The 24,401-nt window shown below is 49.2% G+C and overlaps 12 protein-coding genes across 12 annotated transcripts; all 12 read right to left on the minus strand.

Moving 5' to 3' along the window:
* Window positions 1–112: 112 nt before the first annotated feature.
* TbgDal_XI610 (RNA polymerase I second largest subunit,putative) lies at window positions 113–4,750 on the minus strand (the record flags this gene model as incomplete). The annotated part of the gene is made up of 1 exon (XM_011780908.1): window positions 113–4,750. One exon carries the CDS (start codon window positions 4,748–4,750, stop codon window positions 113–115), a length of 4,638 nt encoding a protein of 1,545 aa, XP_011779210.1.
* Window positions 4,751–5,291: 541 nt separating this feature from the next.
* Window positions 5,292–6,194, minus strand: TbgDal_XI620 (hypothetical protein, conserved; the record flags this gene model as incomplete). The annotated part of the gene is made up of 1 exon (XM_011780909.1): window positions 5,292–6,194. One exon carries the CDS (start codon window positions 6,192–6,194, stop codon window positions 5,292–5,294), a length of 903 nt encoding a protein of 300 aa, XP_011779211.1.
* A 263-nt stretch (window positions 6,195–6,457) lies between these two features.
* On the minus strand, window positions 6,458–6,877 carry TbgDal_XI630 (hypothetical protein, conserved; the record flags this gene model as incomplete). Its single annotated transcript, XM_011780910.1, has 1 exon — window positions 6,458–6,877. The coding sequence occupies one exon, from the start codon at window positions 6,875–6,877 to the stop codon at window positions 6,458–6,460; it is 420 nt and encodes a 139-aa protein (XP_011779212.1).
* Window positions 6,878–7,084: 207 nt separating this feature from the next.
* On the minus strand, window positions 7,085–8,638 carry TbgDal_XI640 (hypothetical protein, conserved; the record flags this gene model as incomplete). Its single annotated transcript, XM_011780911.1, has 1 exon — window positions 7,085–8,638. The coding sequence occupies one exon, from the start codon at window positions 8,636–8,638 to the stop codon at window positions 7,085–7,087; it is 1,554 nt and encodes a 517-aa protein (XP_011779213.1).
* A 1,306-nt stretch (window positions 8,639–9,944) lies between these two features.
* TbgDal_XI650 (epsin, putative) lies at window positions 9,945–11,486 on the minus strand (the record flags this gene model as incomplete). The annotated part of the gene is made up of 1 exon (XM_011780912.1): window positions 9,945–11,486. One exon carries the CDS (start codon window positions 11,484–11,486, stop codon window positions 9,945–9,947), a length of 1,542 nt encoding a protein of 513 aa, XP_011779214.1.
* Window positions 11,487–11,799: 313 nt separating this feature from the next.
* Window positions 11,800–12,279, minus strand: TbgDal_XI660 (ribosomal protein L21E (60S), putative; the record flags this gene model as incomplete). Its single annotated transcript, XM_011780913.1, has 1 exon — window positions 11,800–12,279. One exon carries the CDS (start codon window positions 12,277–12,279, stop codon window positions 11,800–11,802), a length of 480 nt encoding a protein of 159 aa, XP_011779215.1.
* Window positions 12,280–12,682: 403 nt separating this feature from the next.
* On the minus strand, window positions 12,683–14,815 carry TbgDal_XI670 (hypothetical protein, conserved; the record flags this gene model as incomplete). The annotated part of the gene is made up of 1 exon (XM_011780914.1): window positions 12,683–14,815. The coding sequence occupies one exon, from the start codon at window positions 14,813–14,815 to the stop codon at window positions 12,683–12,685; it is 2,133 nt and encodes a 710-aa protein (XP_011779216.1).
* Window positions 14,816–14,920: 105 nt separating this feature from the next.
* Window positions 14,921–15,988, minus strand: TbgDal_XI680 (hypothetical protein, conserved; the record flags this gene model as incomplete). Its single annotated transcript, XM_011780915.1, has 1 exon — window positions 14,921–15,988. One exon carries the CDS (start codon window positions 15,986–15,988, stop codon window positions 14,921–14,923), a length of 1,068 nt encoding a protein of 355 aa, XP_011779217.1.
* A 1,140-nt stretch (window positions 15,989–17,128) lies between these two features.
* TbgDal_XI690 (hypothetical protein, conserved) lies at window positions 17,129–18,334 on the minus strand (the record flags this gene model as incomplete). The annotated part of the gene is made up of 1 exon (XM_011780916.1): window positions 17,129–18,334. The coding sequence occupies one exon, from the start codon at window positions 18,332–18,334 to the stop codon at window positions 17,129–17,131; it is 1,206 nt and encodes a 401-aa protein (XP_011779218.1).
* A 1,057-nt stretch (window positions 18,335–19,391) lies between these two features.
* On the minus strand, window positions 19,392–19,664 carry TbgDal_XI700 (dynein light chain, putative; the record flags this gene model as incomplete). Its single annotated transcript, XM_011780917.1, has 1 exon — window positions 19,392–19,664. The coding sequence occupies one exon, from the start codon at window positions 19,662–19,664 to the stop codon at window positions 19,392–19,394; it is 273 nt and encodes a 90-aa protein (XP_011779219.1).
* Window positions 19,665–20,201: 537 nt separating this feature from the next.
* On the minus strand, window positions 20,202–20,996 carry TbgDal_XI710 (hypothetical protein, conserved; the record flags this gene model as incomplete). The annotated part of the gene is made up of 1 exon (XM_011780918.1): window positions 20,202–20,996. The coding sequence occupies one exon, from the start codon at window positions 20,994–20,996 to the stop codon at window positions 20,202–20,204; it is 795 nt and encodes a 264-aa protein (XP_011779220.1).
* A 1,184-nt stretch (window positions 20,997–22,180) lies between these two features.
* Window positions 22,181–22,564, minus strand: TbgDal_XI720 (hypothetical protein, unlikely; the record flags this gene model as incomplete). Its single annotated transcript, XM_011780919.1, has 1 exon — window positions 22,181–22,564. One exon carries the CDS (start codon window positions 22,562–22,564, stop codon window positions 22,181–22,183), a length of 384 nt encoding a protein of 127 aa, XP_011779221.1.
* Between the last annotated feature and the right edge of the window lie 1,837 nt (window positions 22,565–24,401).

A 24,401-nucleotide genomic window follows, 5' to 3' on the forward strand; every position in this document is an offset into this window, starting at 1 on the left:
TTTCCGTTCATTCTTCCGTGTATCTCTTCCTTTTGTTCCTTTTTTTTTCGTGCATTCCGTCTCGTTGAAAATACTCAGTACAGATATTCGCATGCCTCTCTGAGTTGCCTCCTTACAAGGATGTTTCACTGGTCTTCAGCACAACTCGAATGCCGACGCTTGTAAGCTCCGTTGCCCAGAGACGAAGCACCTGCGGGATCTCAACGAAAGCTATTGTGTCATCTGTCTCGTGCAGACCTGCACTGCAGAATTTGCACGTTTTCCACGTTGAATATTCTGTTGCGTGTCGTTCGTAAATGGACAGCATAGAGCCGCACTCAACACAAATAAAAGCCTTCGTTTTATCGGACACATGAAGCAGCCTGTCGATAACGACCTCAGCCACACCGTGGGAAAGCAACGCATCACGCTCCATCTCACCGACGCGGACGCCACCGTGGCGCTTACGTCCCTTCACTGGTTGCCCTGTTTTCGTCACTGCTCGATGAGTGTGAGAATCTGTCCTGGCCCGCGCCTGCCACTTGTCACTTACCATGTGCCGCAAGCGCTGGTATCCCGAGATGCCTACCAATACTTCAGCTTCGATTTCCTCCCCAGTTATGCCATCTATAAGTTTCTCACGGCCATATCGGTTGTAACCGAGTGCCTCAAGGGCGTCGCCAATCGTTTTAGCGGATCGGGGCTGCTCATCAATAACACTCCATGCACTATGATCGCACAACCGACCTTGGATACAGCCCAGCTTCGCACCCATCATCTCCAGCACCATGCCTACTGTCATGCGGGAGGGGAAAGCATGAGGGTTGATAATAATGTCAGGCGTAATACCATCACGTGTGCTGAACGGTAAATCGTGAGAGCGTATGTCAAGGGGAAGTGTCCCCTTCTGTCCATGGCGCGAGGAAAATTTGTCACCGATAACAGGCGGGCGCGGGATACGGAACAAAACCAGCACACTGGTGGGGTCCGGTCCGTCATATGTTAGTGGAATGACGCTGTGGACCCATGCATCCTCACCTTTGTCAAAGTGCCTCCACTTCGTTATTTGGTGACGTGTGTATTCATAAGTCTTCTCATTGGTTAATGGGTCGATGTACTCAAAGCGCTTGGCACAACAATACACTGCACTGCTATCCCTCAACGACGGATATTTGTGATCGGTATCAAACGAGAAATACGCCGTTGCATTGGGCACTGCACGCTTTTTTGGAAGGCCGTGACGATCCAACTCCGGTGTGAAGGGCTGCCCATCTGGAAGACAGTTGTGAAACACGAAGACATCGTTGCTGTCTCCTTTCCCACTGGCTTTTACGATCTTTGCAACGGTAACACCAGCATTAAGCATACCAAATTGTTTCGCTGTGCTGTTTAGTATCATGGCATCGTCCAAATCATAGCCTGTGTAGGCAAGGATGGCAACCACCGCATTAACTCCCAAGCTTACGTCATCTAGGCCAAAGTAATCCATCGGGAGTGTACGACTAATATAACGTTGGGGATAGTACATGCGGAAGAGCTTCGCATCCCGTCGCCATGCCTGAGTTTGGAGTTGTGTACCAGCCGTCTGTTTTGACAATCCACACTGAAAAAGGTTACGGGGAGAACAGTTATGTTCAAAGAATGGAATCGTCGAGGAAGTGAAGCTCAATATGTTGAACCCGTTTTGTTCCATAAACTCGTACTTGCGTCTCAGTTGGTCAAAACCATCAAAAAGGTCGGAGGGGACGGCAGCAATGTCCCTCCACGACTGCTCCCAAGTACCTAGGTAAACGACAGGAAATGGAAGGTCGCCGCCGCGAGACGGCGACTCAATTTGCAGCACCGGGCGCATGAGTCTTCCGTACTGGTAAAATATGTACAACCCCATTGGATCCTTGCTCCCAGGCGGTATGTAGACAACCTCCATAGTGTTTAGAGAACTTATACTGTCGCGCCTCACGATACCTGTGACACCCACAACTCCCCGGCTTCGTAATGCCTTCTTCTGTGTGAGAGCTTTGGAGGCACTCAGAGCCTCGTTAGGTGAGAGGTAACCCAGCAGCCTTCCTTCCAACCACACAGGAACGGTACCGACCAACTGATCCACACAGGAAATCAGTGATGTGGTATTCCTAACATTCTTTAGCTCTTCCTCAATGAAAGCCAGGAGAATTTTGTACTGGCTTGACCCAACTCGAGGAGAGGCAGAAAGAACCGTGCTTATACTCAGGTGATTTAGGACACCGCAATCCTCGCCATCGGGGCTATGAACCATGCATATAAACCCGTAAGCCTCGCATGGGTACCTGCGCACATCACTCGAACGCATTTCTGCGATCGATTTACCACGATGTACGCACATGAGCTGCTCAAAGGACCGATAGAAGTTTAAGTGTTCCGTCATAACTGCCCAGCCAGCGGTTTGGGGAGAATAAAAATCTTCTTCACGGTCAAGGGCAAAGTTTCCCGTAAGAAGCAACCGATTGAGTGTAATAAGTGGATCAGGTCCATTGTTACGACAGCTGTATTCCAGTAACTGATTCAGCTTCTCAAGGGTATTGGCGGCTTCTCGTACTGGAGTTTCTGCCAAGCACATAGTGGCTTGAAATATCTCAGGGGAAAGTTGACCTGCCATACGAAAGGTCACTGCCCCCATGGTTTTCATCAATGACACCTCGAAAGCACCTATTAGCACTTGCGAAACCGTGAACACCTCCTGATAAGCGAGCACGTCGTTCCCCTGGTTACCCGTTGCACCGTCATTAAAAACCAACAGCTGACGCAAGATACCAATTAATGCATCGAACTTCGCAGCTAGCTCCTCCTGGAGTCCAGTGGAAAGCCACTCCCTGATCTCTCGTGAGGTGGCTGTAGGGGGCAAATCCGGCGTAGCCTCAGCAGTATTCAAGTGCGGCAACATATGTCGTCGCAGCATGAACAAACCATACCAGGCGTCGTGCTGAGTGGCAAAAGAAGTGTGATACTGCGGGAGAAACCGAAAGATAAAGGATGACTCGTGGTACCGTCTGTACATCAGACCCACGACCGCTAAATAATCCAGGAAATTGTCGAGAGTACTGTACGGCATCTGGCTATGGTGCTGCAAAAGTGCCTCCACACGCGCAGCATGAGGGCTTCTACCGTTGGTGAGGCCAATGGTAAGAAGCTTGTATATATCCAGCGAAGTCCGATGCCGGGTGTTCAGGGCAGATAATACCAATAGGGCCGGGATATTCCACACGACCCTCCGTGCGAAGGTAAAGATCACCTCACCCTTGGTTGCATAGTAGAAGTAGTTTTGGACGGTTAAACCACTCGGACGCTTGCAACGGATAATTACCGCCCTCGGAGAAAAGAAAGAATCCACGGTCGCAAACCGCTCACGCTCGATATTAAGAGGAACATTGCAGCGCTGTAGAATGAGGTTCCGTAGAATACGCTCACCACCGCGCAAAACGAAATAACCGCCTACCTCCTTTTGCTCCTCTAAGGCACGAAAGTGATCAAGTCGCTGGTTCACACCGCGGAGGGCGCAGCGAGCACCCAATACCATCTCCGGTAACTCTCCCAGGGATAACCACAACTCGTACTTACTGGGTGCAAGGGTGGCAAAACGCTCATGATCAGAAGGGGCAATCCCTTGTTGGCGCATGAGAATCAAGAATTCTGGCATAAGATTATATATCAACTGCGTCTTCGTTCGAGAGACTGATCCATCTCCCTTGGCAACGAACTTAAAACCCACCCGCACATGGCAAGGTTGGGAATATGTCTCACTCCGAATGCGACAGTATTGCGGAGACGCAAAAGGAAGGCACGCATAAACTGTTCGATCATGTATTGCTTGCGCCTCCTCAATCACCGTCGACTCCTTCACTCGCTTTGCATCAATAATTGACTGCAAACTTTGAACCCCAGTACCGGCTCGTGAGAATATATCCCCTTCGTCGTGATCCCACTTATCCCTTATTCTTTCCAATTCCTCCTTAGCTTCTCTTAAACGGCCACGAATAACCTCGAATTCGAGAGACTGCATCCTGTGATGTTCGTTATTGCTACTGTCTTCCTCCGCCCCAAGGGTTAGATCGGCTTTGTCAACACGAGACTTGAGCCTGGCCAAGTTGTGAAGGGCATGCTGAATCACCAACCTAGCAGAACGCCCAGGTCGAACTCCGATGGCGACATCGACAATGAACACTGACAGAAGTCCAATCGCATTGGCAGGTTGTTGAGAATCATTTATTACTGAAGAGAAAAGGAAACCCTCGTTTTTCAATTCTTGTAAAAACTCTGGCACGCGCTGCTCTGCAAAGGCATCAAATTCGGCCACATGAGGAGAAACCAGGTCAGCAAGTAGTTTCAAAGATCCAGCGCTCTCCATATCTGATGGCGCACCGGATAGCAACCCTACTAAGTTCTCCAACTCGCGATGTGTATCTTGGAGCTGGTGATACGCAAGACCCTCGTACACAGCTTCGCTTCGGTCCATCGCTTGTTCACATTCGGAAATAATGGTCGATGCCTCTCCCAGAAGAGCATTCGCGTGCCCTCTGATATAATCAAGGTGCTTTGGTGCACCGACTTTGGATTTTGCGACTACACGGGGGTTGTACTCAAGCTTCAGTACTCGCTTGCGTAGTCCCTCGAAGAAACTCAGCAGCCGGTCACCACCGGTTGTGTCGAGCTTCGACGTGTGACGATGGCGCTCACCAAGATAGCGCAGCCGCGCTATGGAGCAGCGCACAAGTTTGAGCCTCTCCATTGCGGTCATTGGTTCCGAAGGATTCTTCACGTAATCGTACTGCTGCCGTCTCTGCCTAGAAATGCCGAGAGGATGTCCCACTGCGGGTCGATGTTACTGTCTCACCGGCGGTTGACGCATGCGACCCGGAAGCCGAACGTACAACGGAATTCTTTGTTGACATGTTTGCACGCTTCACGCCTTCCACAACTTATTCTGTTAGCATTACGAGGATGAAGAAGAGGGAGAAAGTGCATAGCATGTGCAAAGCGACCCGGCAGGGCCACAAGGACCGCTTCAACCGGAAATAGCATGAATGTGAAAAATGACAATAGAGGGGGGAAACAGCAAGACCTGTGCTGCAAGCAGCGCGGCAGATTCTCCCCTCTCTTTGAATCAGCGCGCCCGCACCCCCAAAACGAGCAGCAAGGAAATATACCAACAAATAAGATGAAGACATGTGAATGTGCGTCGCAACAACCTCACAACTGGGTAACTGTTTACGGAAAACGAACTTCAAATTATCCTGACGAAGTAAAGACCCAGCCACCCAGGCAACCTCCTGAGGCCACTAAATACCATAGTTGAACAGGTGGAGGGCACCGATGGTACAAATGGCAGTGAATATAGAGTTTATTGCAGCCCAATTGTATCGAATAAAAACACCAAACACGTAAAATATTCGAGGCACGTCGATAAAACAAAGCTTTTGAAGTCGACCGCCCTCTGCATCGCGCATAAACTGCTCTAATTTTAGGTGCGTTTCCACATCCTCTTTGGAGCGAATCATACGAAAAATGGGTGCATAAGTAACAAATGTACGACGAATCCCCTTCGCTTTCATCTCCGACACTACATCGAGAGCCTTCTCGAACTCATCATGCAAGCAGTAGGCCCGCACCATTTGGTTGGTTAGCTCTCGCTGCACTACTTTAGGTTGGGCGACAGAGCAGTCCATCAGCTCATCGTACAGCTCCTCCGCCATATGCAGAGACATCTTCCCTCGTTCGACATCATATGCCAGCAAGCTGAAAAGAGGAACGAGGTGATGGGCGCCAAGCGTCGACAAAATGTGTTGATTTTTGCGGATACCATCCTCGTGGAACCAAAGCATGTGAAGCGACGGGCGAACTGGTGCATGTAATAAATGTTTTTCAAGGAAATCTTCGGCGTTACGAATACCAAGGGCCAGCTGAGACAGCGTCATTTCTACTTGGCGCTCCACACGTTGAAGCGCTATGGCATTTTCGATCTGTACAATTTGGTCTAAGCGGTTGTACAATACGGGCGGCAGAGTGACGTTGGTCCCGATCGCTCTCAGTGGCCGCTGAGGGCGCATCATCTTGTAATGATTGTAGGCAGGTTTCACTGATAGCATACCTCCAATAAAACTCGGCGTCACAGGATAGCAACCAACACCCATCCACGGTTTAACATCCATCCGACCACGGAACGTCATAGCACTGGCTCGCATCTCACCGTTTTAAACTGTAACAAGAGCGAAAGGAAAGGAAAACCGCAGTACAGAGTGAACACAATAGTAGTTGTTCATTCGATCGCATTACTCAAGACCAGGCGGGAACTATAGTAACCACACCGGACCTCGGTCATTCCCCACACCCCCCACGCCCTTATTGTGCTCTTCACCTCTTAAAACCAGATACCCACACATGCGGCAGTCAGCCACAATCGATTATCATCACTGCAAAAATAACAAAAAGAGACTTTACCCCAGCACTATATTGCAGGAACTTTTCGTGTTTCAACTTCGGACTGCAACAACTCAGCCAATGCGTCCGCCTCATCGTAAGTTTCGATCATTGCCTGTGCAAGAGACAAGGCCTCAGTGTTCAACAGCTCAATGTCGCGGTCTAACGATGCTACAGGATCATCGGGTAATGCCCTGATAGCACCCTCCAGTGCCGCGAAATGTCTTTCAAGCTCATCTGCTATCCTGCCAACACGCTGCCTCTCCGCATTATGTTCCCGTTCTAACTGGTACACCTCCGTATCAACCAACTCAATGCTACTATTTTTCCCGGCCACATCTGCCGTGAAACGCGGATGAGCGTCATCGACAGTTTCAAGTAACGCATTATACATCGCTCCAACGCAGTGCATCAACGCGGCCTCAGCCTCGACAACCGGGCCTGACATAACTGGACAGAAAAAGAAAAGAAGAATTATTAGAGACTGTGGGAAAAATCGAGGAGTCACGTAAAGCGCGGCGAAAACACATACTCGAGAAAGAAACAGATGTAGGTAAGTGTATGCACACACGTACGCGTGCCTGTGAGTACAACACGAAAAAATTGTCAAGAGGGAAATGTGTGTTCGATAAACAATCGCGAAACTCTTTGCTCTTTACATGAGAGCACAGCTCTTCATCATCTTCATCTTGAGTGCCATGAGGGGTTTACCCTTCACTTCCCGCAACCTCACAACCTCGGCACGCAGTGCCTCCGAAAACACCTCACCGAAGAATAGGATATCGCGGTCCCGTATGTCACTCCTGCTCGACAGAGGGGGAACAGTAAGAAGCTCACCTGTCGTTAGGTTAAAAAGGTTCCAACCCGGCCCTGGACGCGGTCCAGCAACTTCGTCAACAATTTCCCTAATGATATCAAGAACACGCCCTATCGACAACTCTTTATTCAACGAAATACAAAAGGGTGCAACTTCACGTGACAACTGGCAATCGGCGACGAACACTGCCACAATGATACTTGCACTTGGAGGCTCTTTTGGGGCAGCGCGACGCGGGTTCATCCTCGTGTGAGAAAAAATGAACTCGTCGAGCGGTGGGGGGCGTAAAAAAGGCCACGGCGTTCCACCGATGTCGCATTGCTGGTGAGTGCCAATTCGCACAACCTCTCGGTCACTGACGCTCGATACCTTGACACGGTTGGTACATTCACAATGCGGCAACTGACCCGATTGAGACAATTCTTGGGACGGAGGGGAAGTGCCCCTTTTAGAAGCTTTTGTACCGAGTGAGCGGAGTCGAATACGTGAGGCAGCTGAGTGTAGACGACTCCCAGGTCGTAGACCATCGGAGAGTGCCAAAGAGAGTAGCTGCGTTAACGCGTTCTCAAGGGCCTCCACAGATACAGTTACCTTTCCAACTTGGTCACTCACGCCACGCTCACTTTCTTCAGTGGGGTCCCCTCGTTGCTGCACCACGAGAAGAACATCACGATTGGAGAGGTCAGCCTTGGAAGCACTTAATGATAGAGGAATTTGGTCCACCACAGCTCGGTCCGAGAAACTAATGTGAAACATCGGCTGCTTCAAAAGGTGGGAGGGAGGCAGTACCAAGCTGACCGTACAACGGTCCAAGAGCTGCCCCACCGACATCTCTGCCGCCACCGAAAGGGAAATAACAGCAACCGCTTTAATCGTCCCCCCTGTATCGTCTACCTCACACATCAAAGCAGTCACAGGAAGCATGGTACCGCGAAACGCTGGTGGCTGGAGGACAAGTGGTCTCCCTGTTGAGTACCTCCCACATATATGTGCGAAAGCCTCCTCGACATCCTTAGGAAAAGGGGTAGTGTCGTGTCCATTCGTCCCCTGAACTCTCCTCCTCTCGCCATGGTTGTCACTGTGTTCGTGGAACCGATGAATAGCACAAAAATCCCGCTGGCACAGGTCACACGGAGTAAGTACACACAGTGGGCTGCCACAAATAGCGCACGCGTGCCTCGGCTCGGTTGCACCTTCTTGCACCATACTAGTAACAGGCAACACGCGGCCCAAGTAGGCGGCAGCGCATGCCTCCTCGGAACCAGGTATGTTGTGGTTTTTAATGTGCTCGCCACAAAACATGTTTCCGCAGTGGTTGCATTTCAGTGGTAGAAAGTCGAAATGACCACAAGTGTAACACACAGCGCCATCACCTTCGCATTGTAAGCTCATTTTGCATTACTAACTTCTAACAAAAGGGCAAGTCGTCAGGTCTAAAAAACAAATGGTCAATAAACATAAACAGATAATAGCATTAATACAACAAGGGGTGAGGAATCCAGGCAACACCGCACGACTACAAGAGGACACGCCGCATCCGGAAGTAGTGGATCCATAAGGTGACGCATCGCCGAGCCAACAAAACAAACACGCATAAAAGATAAACAAGGGTGTGGAAAAAATTAGGGCGCACTTTCACTACCTCCCGAGCATGAGTGAACCAAAATTACCATCCATATCCAACCCAGGTGCTCAGTAACCTCTACGCAAGTGCACCATTTGCAAAAAGTTCCGATGGGTCCCCCTGCGGTTCACCCACCTCCCTATCCGGTCCTTTGCCAATCGCTATTTGAAACGGTAACGTATAGGTGTACATCCGCATCAAGTCCCTACTGTCCGTATGAAAAGGAACGACATAACCGCACAGTAAACCAAATCAAGTGACTAATACCACCGCCACCGTTCTAGACGCTTGTATTTATGAATAAACTCCTTTGTGTACACCTGTGACGCGTAGTAGTTCTTGTCCTGGAAGTGCGAGTAGTGCGGCATGTATGCTGCATGATACAAATACACGATAATCGCCATTGGGGTAAACCCAATAAAGAAAAACGGCAGAAACGTGTCGGTCATTGTCCATTGATGTGGGGGATTAAACCAACGTCCGGAAAAGGGTGGTGCGAAGAGGTTTGACGTCGCATGTCCCCGCACGATGAGAGATCGACGCAGCATAAATAGGAGATACCTAGTCTAACTCAAAATGTTCCCTCCAATGGGAGTGCTCCTACGTTAGTGATCAAGCGGCAAGAACAAGAAAGAAGAGAGATGCATACAACGAGGCAGCCGGAAGAGCAACAGGAATCAAAAGGATTTGTCGCGCGTGCTTATTCGCGTATCCGCCGGTGCTCATGTGCGCTAAAAAAATTTGACCGAATTAAGACACGCACCAGTGGCTAGAACGAACAAGGAAAAAAGAAAATATCCTTCGCTGCCTCCGTTGCATAACCTTCTTACCTGAAACGGAGGCACGCCTTGCACCCCAAAAAGTGGGAGAAAGAGACGTACACGCATTCATATTCTTTTCCATTTTTTTTTTTGCAGACAGTAAGCCATTTCGTACTTTATGGCTGGACTTAAAGGTAAGCATGAACATGGTTTTTCTTTTACCACACGAATCAAGCATTAGGAGCATGTACTACGCTAAACAAGCAGTGAAAGGGGGGGAGAAGAAAAGCAAAATTGAAGGTCTTGGCGTGCTCTACTGACCTAACCGGCGACCAGCCATTATACCGTCCAGTGAAGTGGACGAAGGTTGTGGAAAGCCACTGTTCTGACCAGCGAACTGTGCGATTTGTTGTTCCATCGTATTCAGTTGGGTCACGCCGGTGCCCATATTGTCGAAAGGTGCATAACCCTGGGGAGCGCCCATTCCCATGCCCACAGCAGAGTGTGGAGCGCCACTGGACCACATGCCCGACTGTGCGGTCGGCATCGCTTGCGACAAAGGTGGTGATTGAGTCTGTTGAGCTGTTGGCGGCATATTGTACCATCCTCCACCGGAAGGGACACCGGCCGGTTGTTGCAAGGGTGCGGCTAAAGGCTGAGAATTAGCGTACGGGAATTGAGTCTGTGACGGCTGCTGGGGCCACTGCTGCTGTTGTTGCTGGGGCCACTGTTGCTGTTGTTGCTGGGGCCACTGTTGCTGTTGTTGGGGCCACTGCTGCTGTTGTTGGGGCCACTGCTGGTGAGTTTGCAGCTGCTGGGCATTGTTGCTTGTAAAACCTCCAAATGGATCTACCGAGGCTGCCTGCTGTTGGGCAGGCATAGAGAACGCGCTAGGAGGCGCTGTGGCAGTTACTGGTGCCGCGGGAGCTGACGCAAAAAGGTCATCCAGCATGTCGTGCCTAGGCTCTGCCTTTGGATGGGCCTCAACTGCATTAGAAGAAATATTATCTTCTGGTGGTGCCGTTGCCTTGATTTCAGAGGGCGCTGCACCCACGCCACCAAACGCCCGACGTCTTTCCTCCTCCTCAAGTCGCTTCGCTAGCTCCATGTCGGCTTTTTCGGATGCCTCTTTTGCCGCGTTGCTGCGCCTTTCGAGTCCAAGCATACGCTGTGCCTCAGAAACAGTTATGCCGGCGCGGCGCTCCTCCTCACGTTGCATGCGGGCGGCGAGCTCTCTATCCTCCTGTTCTTGCTGTTCCCGTGAAATTGTATAACTTGTAGTGGAGGCATGCTGAAATGTGTTTGAAGGTTGTGTGGCATTCGAACCCCCTTGGAATTGCGAAGAACCAAATCCACCATACATGTTGCTGCCAATGGACTCACCACTCAATTTGGCCCGTGTTGCTGCAGCTTTGTAACGCTCATCGCGCAACGTGGCAGGATCGCTGAGAAGGTCGAAGAGCTTCTTGGCACGCTCCCTCACAGAAAGACCGTGGTCCGCTCCTTGCTTTCCCGTATAGTAAAATGTCTGGGAGATGTGCTGCAAAGTGGGGAGTATCGAGCAAAGGGGAGGGAGTCCAACCTCAGGAACATTTCGCGCCAGGTGATCCAGAAGTAGAAGAGCTTTGTAGCAGGGTCTCCAAGACTTGTCGCGATTCTTCAAACGAAGCTTGATCTCCTCCATAATTTTTACAGTACCAGCTTGGAAGACACGACAAACATTGTCCATTTGCTCACCAGTCGGACCCCAAGGGTCCTCATTTGTCGCTTCATGAACAAGTCGTGCATATTCGTTACCGCTGGTTTTCATACGAAGCATCTCTTTTGCCGCGTGGAGAGAAGTCGGAAATGACATTAACAACTGTGCACACTTTAAAGAAGATCGCAACTACTGGTGTTCGCTTTCACTAGCAAAGAAAGTAATGAAGAACTACCCTAGACTGTACGTGAAGCGGAAGCAGGGACAAAGAAAAAGGAAAAGAGGAGTAAACTAGCACATCTTTCCGTACTACCCGGTGTGCTCAACGGAACAGGGTGTGAGTGGGCACCCCACAAGAGTGCCAAGAATAAACACTGGCGGTTTAGGATCAACAAAGTAAAAGAGAAAAAGAACAAACAAGTGGGTCAGGTAACCTTAGTTGAAGACTCAATCCTCCCCTCTGCCCAGCTCAATATGGAATCATTGCCTCGTAGTCTGCCGTGCGGCGCGCCAGCACCTCCACTTTCTTGGGGCAAACAAATCCGCCGTTGCGGGTGCTCACCTTTTTGGGTGGAAGTGGGGTTCCCGCCTTCTTAGCAGCCCGAAATGCTTCAAGGTCCTTTAGCTTCTGCTTGAATGCCTCCTGGCAGCGAGACTTACGCACGTGCTCAAAACGCACGCAGATGCGCTTGCGAACTGTACGGTTCCTCACCGGTTTATTGATGATAACACCAACACCACGCGGCGTTACGTTCCATACAATGCCGGTTCGGCCGTGGTAATACTTGTGGGGCATCCCAGCACGTACAGCAGCGTCCGCAACAACGTCAACGTAGTCACCGACCTTGAAGTTGGTCAGTATCGTACTGACAGAAGGAACTCCGTGCTTGCGAAACTTCTTAGCGAAGAGGTGGCGGGTGCCACATTTGTACCCGTGGGAGTGAACCATCTCCAACTAGAGCTAGGGATAACAAGAGAAAGGTATGAAAAACATGATCAATGAAAAAAAAAATGAGCAAAAGACACTCAGTAAAACCAGCCACGAATCCAATGACCTCGGTGTACGTCACCCAACTCCACCACTATCGGGGATAGCAGGACGTCTTCTGAAAACACACGCCAGCAAAAACACTCGAAGCATGTACATACGCCACGGAAACGTACAACAGGTTTTCCCAGATACGACCGCCTAGTTCGAAACGGGCATGAATGGACTGCGAAAGAACGCAGCATTAGGCGAGCTGGTTGGTGGCGGCACGGGACACGAACGCATGTTGGGAGCGTCACAATAGGCAAGGATGTACAGGTGGGAAATCAACTGGTTTGCTGGGAAAAACATGCTACACACAAGGTCAAACAATAGAAGGGAAGAAAAAAAAATCGGACGCACCCTCAGAGTTCTTTCCCTCCCCTACGTTGGAACGTTTACCCACCACACCTGAAAGGCACAGCGTATCCAGGCACCTTCCGATGCAGATGTAAGCACTGGCAACCTCCACTCGTCCTTCCCACTCCCTGATATCAGCCAGTAAATGATTGGATTTTACGCTGACGCTCACGGGCCACGATGCCTCAAATGCACTAAACAGGGGAGGGGTGGGAATGGTAACTCTGTAAAGGGGACCAAAATGTGGCTCTTGGTGTCCCGGCACAACGGTCACGCAGCAACCACGCACACTTTGATCCACCGATCCCCATTCTACATTTTGGAAGCGCTCTTGCGAGGCACCCAAATGTGCAATTGCATCATCTGCTGTCAGCCCTCCCGATTTCCTAAGGACACATTCCATGTAAGAATTAATTGCATCTCTTACTGCTTTAATAACAGCTATCTTAAAGGTGCCAAAAGAGGATCCATCATCTTCGAAATTCTCAGTGAGGTAGCTCAGGTAACTCACAGCAAGCCCCTCCGACGTACCACCCGCCGGGATCATAGCATTATGCGGAGTTGGTGCACAAAGTACATTAATCAAGTGATGCAGCTGCCGCTGAAAAAGGCACTCGACGAGCGCCGATTCGACCACGCAACGACCACCAAGAAAAACACTAATGATGTTGCGCATCACTCTGCTGTCATTTCCGGACGCTTCTGTATATAAGGGGGCCAAGGACAAGAGAAATGATTGTGGTTCCACTCCACCACAGCGACGTCGGAGCCCGTCGCTGCTGCTAGAAAGTGCACACATCTTGAGCCGGCATTTGACAGGAGATAGTTTAAGGGACTCTAACGTCCTTGGGAGCGTACCAAATGTCAAGGCCAGTTGAGTCATAGTCGCACGACCAACGGCAGCCGCAACCAACACTGTTCTGCTGCAGTTTCCCAATGTTTCCATGTAGTACAACACCTCCCCACAGACCTTCCCCTCCACAGCAATGACCAGCAACTTCTCCTCCGCGCCTCTCACAACAGAAAGAAGATGCCGGATGCCAGGGTTATTTTCTCCCTCGTAAACAGTGGGGAAGCGAGAAACCAAAAGCAAAGCACCATCGTGCCGGTCTTCGCGCAGCAAAGTCCCTAAGGCATTGAACGGAGACAACGAGCAAGTCCCCAAGGTTGAATCTCGACCTGCACCACCGGCATGCAAAGTTGTGACGAACGCAACACCCGAAATAACGCATCCCACCCTTCCATGAGGCACACGTCTGTTACCAGCATCGTCCGACACCCTCCAAAGAAGACGGTCCACTAGGCCATGAAGGGATGTCACAACATCCTTCCCGGGTTCGCCGGCTCTCCGACTGGACAGCATAAGATGCGGGTAAACACGCACGAAACACTCAGCTGCCAGTGCAGCTACCTCAAAGCCACATGAAAAAGAGTCATACGCATAGGTTCGCCGAAGATATTCACGCAGCAAGAGACTAGAGAGAAATCCAAACGGCGTGTCACAACCCCCGGAACTTTCCACTTCCACCAAGCCAGCGGACGACGCGACTTCAGCCAGCAGATCCTGTGGATCCACGGGGTGGACGATGACGGAAAGCTTTTTAATAAAGTCTCCCAGAAGGTTTCGACACCAATGGGACTCGCGAACCTCAGTCGGGTTCACATTCCGCGTCCACGGCAAATCATCACCCCAGTTCACGGAGGAGAAACTATCCATGAGTGAAGCACCCCGGGGAAGGAGAGGAACCCCACGCACTAGGGTGTGGAAAGCATGCAGCACGACATAGGCCACAAAGTCCACGCGACACATTACACCGATTGAAGCCTGATGCACCTCACAGTTCTTAATTATCACCTCACAAAGATACTTCTTCTCATCATAAAGGTATGGAAAAAGTTGTTGCAGAAGTTGCAAACCGCCCAACGCAACGCTACACTGACCACTTTGCGGTGCTTCAACGAACTTGGCAACCGAATCACCGGGGTGGACTACATACGCCGAAACATGTTGCAGAAGCTCGTATACAGCGGCCTCCATCGCGGCAGCCGTCCAACAAACGCCTAGAGCGCGCACTACTACCTTCTCCCCTTCTGCCATCGAAGTTGACAAAGAAGAGAGTTGCGTAATCTTGTTTAGACGATCGATAACACTCCAAAACAACTCAACGCAAGTAAAACCGTCAATCTGACCACCATCACCGCTTCACTTAGCACCCTTAAACGGCGCCTCGAGAGAGGATACTCCGTAGCGTACCAGGTTCGCCATCAGCTCAGAAGAAACAAAGGCACAGACTTTCTTATCGCCGCTCGGAAAAAAGGACGGCTCACTACCTTTGGAGTCGTGGTCAAGGGCAGTTTCGTCGAAGGCGACCCCCACAGGATCACAATGACCAACACTGGATGAGGTCATGGACTCGCGTGCATGCCAAAGATTTAGCATTTCCGGCCCGGACGGGGCAGTGCAAATGTCAAAGGGTGTTATATTACTTCGCTTCCCTGGGGGATAATTACATACAGGGGGTCTACGAGTATTTTCATTTGAGGCGTGCTCTAAGATAATTCCCTGCACTCTTTGATTCAGAAGCGTCCACGGTTTTACCCACCGTGACAACATTGGAGGGCCTTTTGGCCTAGACTGTTTGTATCTTTGTTTCGGTTCGTCTCCATCAACGCCAAAAACCCGACCCGTTGCAGCCACGCCAGATTTATCATCGGCCGGTGCTCGGCCCATCTTACCGGCCACAGGCCGTGTGCGTTGTTTCTTACGCGCCACACTTTGCACATGTCTTTCATCATTCATGCCGCTCTTTAAACGCTTCGGCGTTACTTCCGAACTTTCCTGTCCCGCGAATTTCGCCATCGCGGAACGTCCGATGTGCTCAAGGTATTGGGCACCTACGTTCGTGTTACGCGATACTACATAACCGATAATCTCTCTCATAAAGATAGCTGGAGAAATTCCATCAAAGTCGTCCTGGTCATTCACCGCAGCGTTTGCACAGTTCTCCTGCACTCGTAAATCATCAACGGCATCCTCTAGGTCCGGTAGTCCCATCAAGGCTACGCCGCAGAACTCAGCGAACTCCATGTTAAATCGCTTCTGAGAGTCAGTCCCCTTTACAAGACTTTGTGCTGATTTCACCACACCCTCAAGCAGTGAATTAATAGACACCAATCTGGGGTCCGTCGATCCTTGCAGGGCCCTAACAAGGCGGCAGGTGTCCCCTAAGCTCTTCACAGTAGAGGTGCCATATTCAACTTTATCCCCCATTGCAGTATGTCACAAAACGGTTTTGGACAAATACACCGTTTTATAACCTCCAGTGAAAATTTGTTAGGGCCGGTTGGCGCAATGCCCTCGATCCTGTACGATGCGGTGACTACCTTGGTGTTTGTTAACACGGTGAAAAGCTGCGAACAAAAAGTAGACAAAGCAAGCAAAAAATAAATGGAAAACAACAAACACCGAAAACGAGGCAATGATATGTTGAAAAGTGATATTCCCCCATGGAAAACAAAAAGAAGTCGACGAGTCACTGCAAACCCCCCTGTAGTTGCCGTTCCACACCAACACGAACGCGCGCAGCCGTAAAATCGCGACATCGGCCTAACAGCGAGAATCACACGAATAATTGCGACACTTCATCATTGCATCCAAACCCAAATTGGCTCGCTGCACAACAATTTCAAATCACCACCAACAACATATCGTACAAGTTATCCCCACAGCACAGCAGCTGTAAGGTAAAGCTAAACTGCCAAAACATATGTGCACGAGAATGTAAAAGGATATTGTCCGTACGAACTAGGGTTCGCCAACATGGCTTCGTATAACTTCCAAGAACTACCCATCAATTCATCATCAACACCAGTCACAAAAATCTCATAAGCGAAAATATTTATATACATATATCAAATGCTAACACTAAAAACAAGACATAAATCATCTCCTTTAATTAAGAGGTGGACCAAATAAATAAATAGAAAAGCAAATGTTACTTCGCACTCCCCACTAACCACCCACATACTTCACAGCAACACCTATTGTTAACAGTGTCTGGGCCGTTCGATCAAAAAAAAACGCAAGAAAAAAAAAGTGACTTTCCACCTTAAGGACAATACGAATTACCCAATATCAATGAAGAAGTCAATAATAACAAAACGAGAAGGTTAACAAAAAGCGCACAAACAACACAGTACTAATATTCCAAGAGGTCACAAGTTTTCGCAAGCGTGCTTGATTACGGTAGCAAAGTCGGGTAATATCACAACCACTGGGGAGGCCATCCGGTCAAAGTGACTTCGTATTAGCGCCCATCAGCATCACTCAGCAGTTTATCTGGTGACTGCAGGAATAATTAATCTCACGACCTAGGGAATGGGAAAATCTTAATTTGGCACTAACCACGCCCTACACACCAATTACATTATCAATATGACTACGGGCCTCGCGCTGCGCCATGATATCCAGACGGTAAAATTTCCACTGCACCACCATACAGTAGAAAAAATATGCTGTTTCAAAGCACCACAAAGAAATAACCACTCCAAGGGGTATGAGAAGGTAATTGGATTTGCCTTCATACACCTCCATAGCAAGAATCGCGCCACAGGCACCCGTATCTGGCAGTCCAACCAGCATGAATATGGCAAACGCCAGTGCCACCAACAACCCGCACAAGCTAACCAGATGCCTCGTAGAAAGCCCAGTGATACACGCCTTGTAAATGGGCCAGTGCCATACAAAGAAACTTAGAGGCACACCCAACAAGTAGGCAATCGACAGAGCAGTTGCCTGTGCCTTGTTCGAGGCCTTTGGGCCCTCAAATTCATTTTCATACGGGGAAAACGCAACTGTGATAGCCACGGACGCGTTGGCAACAAGCAACACACAGTTCACCATCCAGATCACATAGTTGAACTTCACGTATTTCCTTCTTGGTTCGGGAACCATCCCTATGGTGTGATTAACAAGGGGTTTGATACACAAAAACTTGGGTGGAAAGTTTGCCTCCAGGTTCGCCCCCTCTGTTGCTTTTAACTGATACTCTACCTGGCGTTGTAGGATATTTAACCGCTCTTCTTCTGCCATAGCATTTTTCCACCTCTCAACCAACAGCGCATGTTCTTTCCCATCAACGGTCATACCATTTGTGTTAGTATTGCTCCTTCCCGTAACCTCCTTCACAATATCGGCTTTGCTCACTTCGGGAAGCTGGGCCGCCACTCCACCGGCGGTCACGTTCAAACCATCGCCGTCACCACCGGACACGCCCTGGTTCGAGGCGACGGCCGACGGGGGTGGATGCGACGGTATCTCTGTTGTGCTCAAGGCAGACCCCTCAGGGTAAAATGATGACGAATGTGCGTCACGATACCTCGAGGCTGCGGGCACATCTTCACTTCGCCTACTTCTATGAAGAGACTCGTCGCTTTCAGAAAATACGTTCATTTCCTCCATATTTGTCGGGGTGTCATGCGAACCCCGAGCTCCTTGCCGTTGGGATTGGTGCGTTCGCGAATCATGATTGCCTGAAGGTGCCTGATCATCCGCATTGCTAGGTCCAAAATTGTACTCTTCACGGATTTCATTAGCACCAAATCCCCGACCAAACATTATGGAATCAACCAACTCAACGTAATACAAGACAAAGCTCTTACGAGGCCGTCACGCAATTCATATCAAGATTAATGTCGTTCACTAAATAGGCACCTAGAGGTTTTTCCCCGTTACCCTGTTGTGTCCAAAGATTATATGGAGGAAGACAGTCAGAATGTGTATGCACATATGCCATAATCCCTTTCCAGCACCTACAAACAACGAAAAATAAAGTCACCAAGCGCTGGTGCGCCTGATGCAGAGGTATCATTTACATCAAATAAAAAAGGCTGTATGGCCCTAATATTGTCAACGCCAAAAACAAAAACCGTAGAATGTAAAAAAAAGAACGGTTTGGGGGGGAAGAAACTTCGTTGGTGTTCCCTCCCTCCCCCTTTTCGTTCAACTCACCTGCCATAGGTAGCTCTGCTCTTGAGCAAAAACAATACTTTGCCTTTCCAGCCCTCTATTCTTTCCCTTCGTTAATGCTGTCTCTCTTGTCACCTCGTATGTGTATATACATAAGTGTATATTGTTCTGCTCCTCTATACCACATCCGATGCGTGTTTTTGGTCTGCCGACTCGTTTGTGCACGCACCACAGTCACACTAATAAAACCTGTTGCGCACCGTTTTCCAGTTTTCAGCATCCCAAGAGGCCTTCCAACAGCAATATTTTTCCCACCTCTTCAACCCTATTCTCTCAACTCGGACGTTTTTGTTACGCTAAAGTGAAATTTTAAAAAAGAAGTATATCACCTTTTTTTTCCTCACCACAGCACCATCTTTGACTCATCCGTGCTGGAATCTACCTCCCACAGTTATGCTGTCCGTGGACAAGTCAAGCAACACAAGAACACAAAAAGGAGTGGCAACGGACAACAGAAAGAAACAAACGTAGGAAAGACCAGAAAAAAAAAAAAGAAATGGTCACAAAAGCAGAATCGCCAAGTTTCCCACTCCAATTCCTTCACTTAGCACATTTTAAGTTATCAACAGCATTCACAATATTTTAAATCCCCTGCTACCCATCAGAAAAACGTCTATTCAAATAAATAATAAAAGAGAGAGCCTACCTATCCTGACTTGAACAGAAGAATTGCAACCTGTCCAAAGTAAAAGTACAGGAAGCTGTGCGTTTCGTGCGTGACATAACTGCCAAAGTTACGGCCAACAATACAGTGCCACGTAGGTTGATATTTCTTGTCAAACTCTTTTTTTATGTACGCCGCAATATCCTTCTCAATGTTGAACTTCTCCAAGGCTTGAAGAGCGACCTCCACTGCATCAGACTGCATGTCCTCTGGCATGTCTGCATTCTTAATAATAGCTTTCCGATCAGTAGACATCGTAAACGAACAATATAGCGGAGATAATAATACTTCGAAGACAGAAAGGACTATAAGGAAAAGAAAGATAAGGGAAAACAAAAATTGAAGAAGATTCGCGTGTTAAACTACAAAAAAATATTGCTTTATGTATCAGTTGACCGTTTGACAATATATATTAAACTAATTCCTATCTACGCGCTGTGGGGTTTCAACCTGAAAACATCACAATATCATACATAAAGTACAGCTTTCCTCTTTCTTTCGTTTTATCTCCTTCTTTTCCGATATCAATAGCAAACGCAAGGCATCCTGGTAGAGCCCTCCAACCGCGTAGTCTAATTAGTCCCTTCATTTTTGTATCTCCCTCTATGCGCATGTAGTACCTTAATAGATTTTCTCCTCTCTTTACATTTGCAGTTGCCTGGTCAAAACCTGCAGACAATTCCTCCCAAGTTCACAAAAATAAAGTACCCTCGCAAAGAAAGAGAAATAGAAAGAAATACAAATTTCTCTCTTTTTTTAAGGAAAATGAGGAGACTTTTTTTAACCCCTTACTTACCTGAATATAATAAGGTTCCTTTCACTATCAACAGACTTCTTCAGCTGCAGCTTTTCTTGTTCAGCGCTGTGGTCAACCTCAGCACAAGCTGGAACAAAATCCCTCGGCACTTTTAGAACTTTACCTGTTTCGAGCTTTATTTCTTTTGCTGGGCGTTTCATTTTGTTTTCCCAGTAAAGCTTCTCTTTCCGACGCTTCTCAAGGTCTTTTCGTTTGTTGTTTTCCGGTGGCTGAAAAACGATGGCATCACGATCTCCGAAGAATAATTCATGGTAATGGCCGTTCGTTTGCTTCTTGGGGTCAAGCGAGCCGAGTACCGGGTTGTGCGGCATGGGTAGGGGTGTATTCGGATCTATTATGAACCTGATTATTGTGCCATGATCACGACGAGGCGAGTGCTCGGTAGAAACCTCCACTCCAGCATCACGCTTCCCATTGGCCTTTCTTTTAGAAAAGGTAACGACGGCCTTTTTCTTATCAAGAGCTTCCCTCATGTCGTCTGGAATCTTAGAGAAAATATGGTCTTCTTCGCGGGAAATATTCTCCAGTAAAGCAAGAGCATCTGAATGGAGAGAGACACCTTCTTTATCAGAAAGTGTTTTAACGGCGCGAGAGACGAATGAAGTTACGTCGTCAATTCTTCTAGCATTTTCCCTGAATGCGCGTGCAGAAAGGATCCTTCGCATGACGTGTGCAGGGATATCAGCACCTGACGCGACAGCAGGGTCCTCCCCATTTTCATCCGCACTCACTGAGCGGTTCATCTCGGGGCGCTCCTCCATCAGTTCCATACGCAACGATCTTTTCGTTAACCTTTCTCGATTATATTTGAAGTATATCCTCAGCCTAACCCTAGAATAAATTGGTAAGGCACAAGAGCTGCTTAAGGTCACCGGTCACTCCCGTAACTGCAAGAACAATATACTAATATACACACGTACATGTACGAACAAAAAGTTCTGTTGACACTTACAGTTGCTTAAAATACTAAAACCAAAGACTGGGCTCTAAACCCAAATGCACACCGCGCCTTCACATAGAAACGCAACATTTTAAGCCGCTGAGCATGAACAAATGATTGTGTCGTCTCAACGACACATGACCGAAGAGGTGCGCAAGGACGTCCAATGACTCAACAAAAGAGTGACCGCCACAATGACAATCGTTAGATGGCGCGTTTAATTGCATTACAACTACGTCGGTACCTTCGCACTAACCATACATTTTAGTTCAAGCCAGAGAGATAACCGTGTAAAAGAAAATTTCCGTCCTTTTTCGTGACAAACGAGAGAAAACAGCCAAAGGCAACGACTTTACAGGGGAAAGGACAGGCGCTGACGAGACCAACAACACCGAGACATTATGCAGTCCCACCGCTAGGTCCTGGTAGCACCCTGTAACCCAACCCTAGCCTCACATGAACTCTCTAAAGCACAAAAGAACGCGGGTATCACCAGTTCCAACATTAAAAGGCTATACAATAGGCTTTCAGTGATCTATTCCTATCACTTGTTTGTCTCTCTTGCTCATTCGTGGGGGGGGGGGGGAACAGACACCAATACACACCTTTCAGTCGCTATCGCGAGTCGCACTCAATTCTGCCGCTATCGTGCATGGTCAAAAGTCCCCCTGTTGTCCAAATCGCAATCGGGTTTACGATTTCGTTGACACTGCGGCGCCGGGGGTGCAATATCTATTACACAAAGTAACGTCCCCTCCGCATCAGACTCATTCTGCGGTTATCTCACACCACTGTTTCGCTCTAAGCCTTCGTTATTTTTTTATACTAGCTCTTCTTCTTTCCGTCTTTCTCCCTTTCGCAGGTGTGTGAGAGTAATTCACTGTACATGGCCTTTCGTGTGTGATCGTTGCGGATAGTGCTCACGTTCCCAACCCCTCACACAGGGCTAAGAAAGCGCGATGCAAGTGGAGAGCAGGTGCGGGATTGGTGACACCCCTGTGCCGCGAGGAGAAGCTATGCAGGCTTTCTCGAAGTCGCATCCATCGTACGATCGGCCCCTTTACAAAACATTGTACACGAGAGTGTTCTAACCAGCAGCAGTTCAGTAAGTGTTACAACGTTTCCTTCCATTCGTTGCGCCGGCTTATGCCTTCGAGTGCCGCGTGGAAGCGTTGGCCCCTTCACTATCAAGTGCACGCTTGATCCAATTGCACGGTGTGGCGCGCACATCGGGCACACCGGCGCTGCTGCGGGCGCCCTCTCGGCACACGAAGTCCATCGGTGCCAGCTTCCTGCGCTGGAGCCTAAATCCCTTCCCACTGCCATATGTTCCGCAGCGCCCTCCGGAACAACCCCCTTGACTAAACACTCTCTGGCATATACTGAATTATGCATCATGATCCACAAGTCTCTCCTCGACTTGACTACAACGCTTGATCACTCCGAGGGGCTGGATAATCACAACAGTTCCGCCCTCACCTTGTACAGTATCACGTTTCGGCTTCTTTTGTAAGGTGACCGGAGGGTGCACACCGAAGTTGGGCAGGCAGAGGTTGCGTTGGCACTGCCTCTGCTTACGGTTTTTTCCAGGGGAAACAATTCACCGTTAGTCCGTATCTTTTTTTTTTTTTAATTCCCATCACAACACCATGTCGAGCAGCGGGCGCCAGCGCCTACGCCGTGTATAGCCCGTACGTTTCGTGCTAATCTCTTTCCTTGAGATAGTCCGGCGCAGTTCCATTGCATCCCGCGCAATGACGGGCCGGGATTCTCTTCCACATCAGCGGAAAGCAGCATCTTAGTGCGGATGATACTGCTGATGGCACGCTGGCACGTGCCCAGGGACCGACAAATGAAAAACGGTGTCCCAGCAAGACGCTGCTGATCCCTGTGCTGTATGATGCCGTAGCCGGAGCACAGCAGTGTTCCCCATGAAAGGAACGCTGCTGGCTCTTGCTTTCCCCGATGATACGGGATACTGGACCCTAGCACCACGTTGAGGTGGCCGGCATCGCCAGGGCGTACGTTTCGTACGAGTCGACCCCGTACATTGAACCCTGTGATGTAGATGCGATATTGGAATACTCCCCATTTTTGGCTGATCTACCTTGAGTGAGTCGGCACGCACACTGCCAGCTGTGAGTTCTCGGTTGGAAAAAGATCCTGGAAATGCATACTAAATTCGGGAAATCGCCGCATACTGATGTTCATGGTGCATCCGCAGAGACAAATCCGTGCTTGCTCACCTTCCATATTTCCGGACTTGATTGACACCAGCCACGAGCTCTGCATTCACGCCATCTCGTTGTAATGCCAGCGTGTGTCAGAGTGTTTTTCACTGCCGTAATGTTCGTACTGATTGGTGGAGCTTGTGGCCATGTAAACCGATCTTTGTTCGGGTTAGCCTCTCAGGCACAGCGGTGTTACTCGCGGGTTGATATTTCGCAGCAACCATTCACAATGCAAGGAGACGGCGATGCGCAAGCTCTCTTCCACCGTTCGCCAAGTGCCTCCTTTCGCGTCACGCCACTGGGAGTGAATACGAACTGCAGCCCAATGCTCACTTTCCTGCTTTCTATCTTTAGGACTGGTCGCCATAGCTCTCATGTAGGCGGTTCGATAACACTCAATGCCCTGGCGATGCCGGCCACCTCAACGTGGTGCCAGGGTCCAGTACCCCGTATCATCGGGGGAAGCCAAGAGCCAGCAGCGTTCCTTTCATGGGGAACACTGCTGTGCTCCGGCTACGGCATCATACAGCACAGGGATCAGCAGCGTCTTGCTGGGACACCGTTTTTCATTTGTCGGTCCCTGGGTACGTACCAGCGTGCCATCAGCAGTATCATCCGCACTAAGATGCTGCTGTCCGGTGATGTGGAACACAAAAAAAGGATTGCTAATTGACATCTTTTGGAGAGTCCGGAGTGGGGGGCTTCTCGCCCCATCTGCTGTATTCCGTTCAACTGCGGAGCTACAACAAAAATTATAGAGGGAGTGTTAGGATGAATAAAAAAGGGAGACTCTGCCACAGTCGCCAGACCGATAGCATCTCAGGGCTCTACGGTGATGGCTGATGGCCGCGCCAGTGGGGGGAAACTCTCACGAAGGCACGAAGAAAAAATTTTCAAAAAAAATAACACTCAATGAGCCATTTGCTAGCGCAGTGGGGCGAGACGGCGAGTTGTTGAAAATCGACAGTTTCCTCATCGTTTTCTCCCGTTTGGAGAGGTTCTTT

This window comes from Trypanosoma brucei, chromosome 11 (assembly GCF_000210295.1).
Source record: "Trypanosoma brucei gambiense DAL972 chromosome 11, complete sequence".
NCBI lineage: Eukaryota > Euglenozoa > Kinetoplastea > Trypanosomatida > Trypanosomatidae > Trypanosoma > Trypanosoma brucei.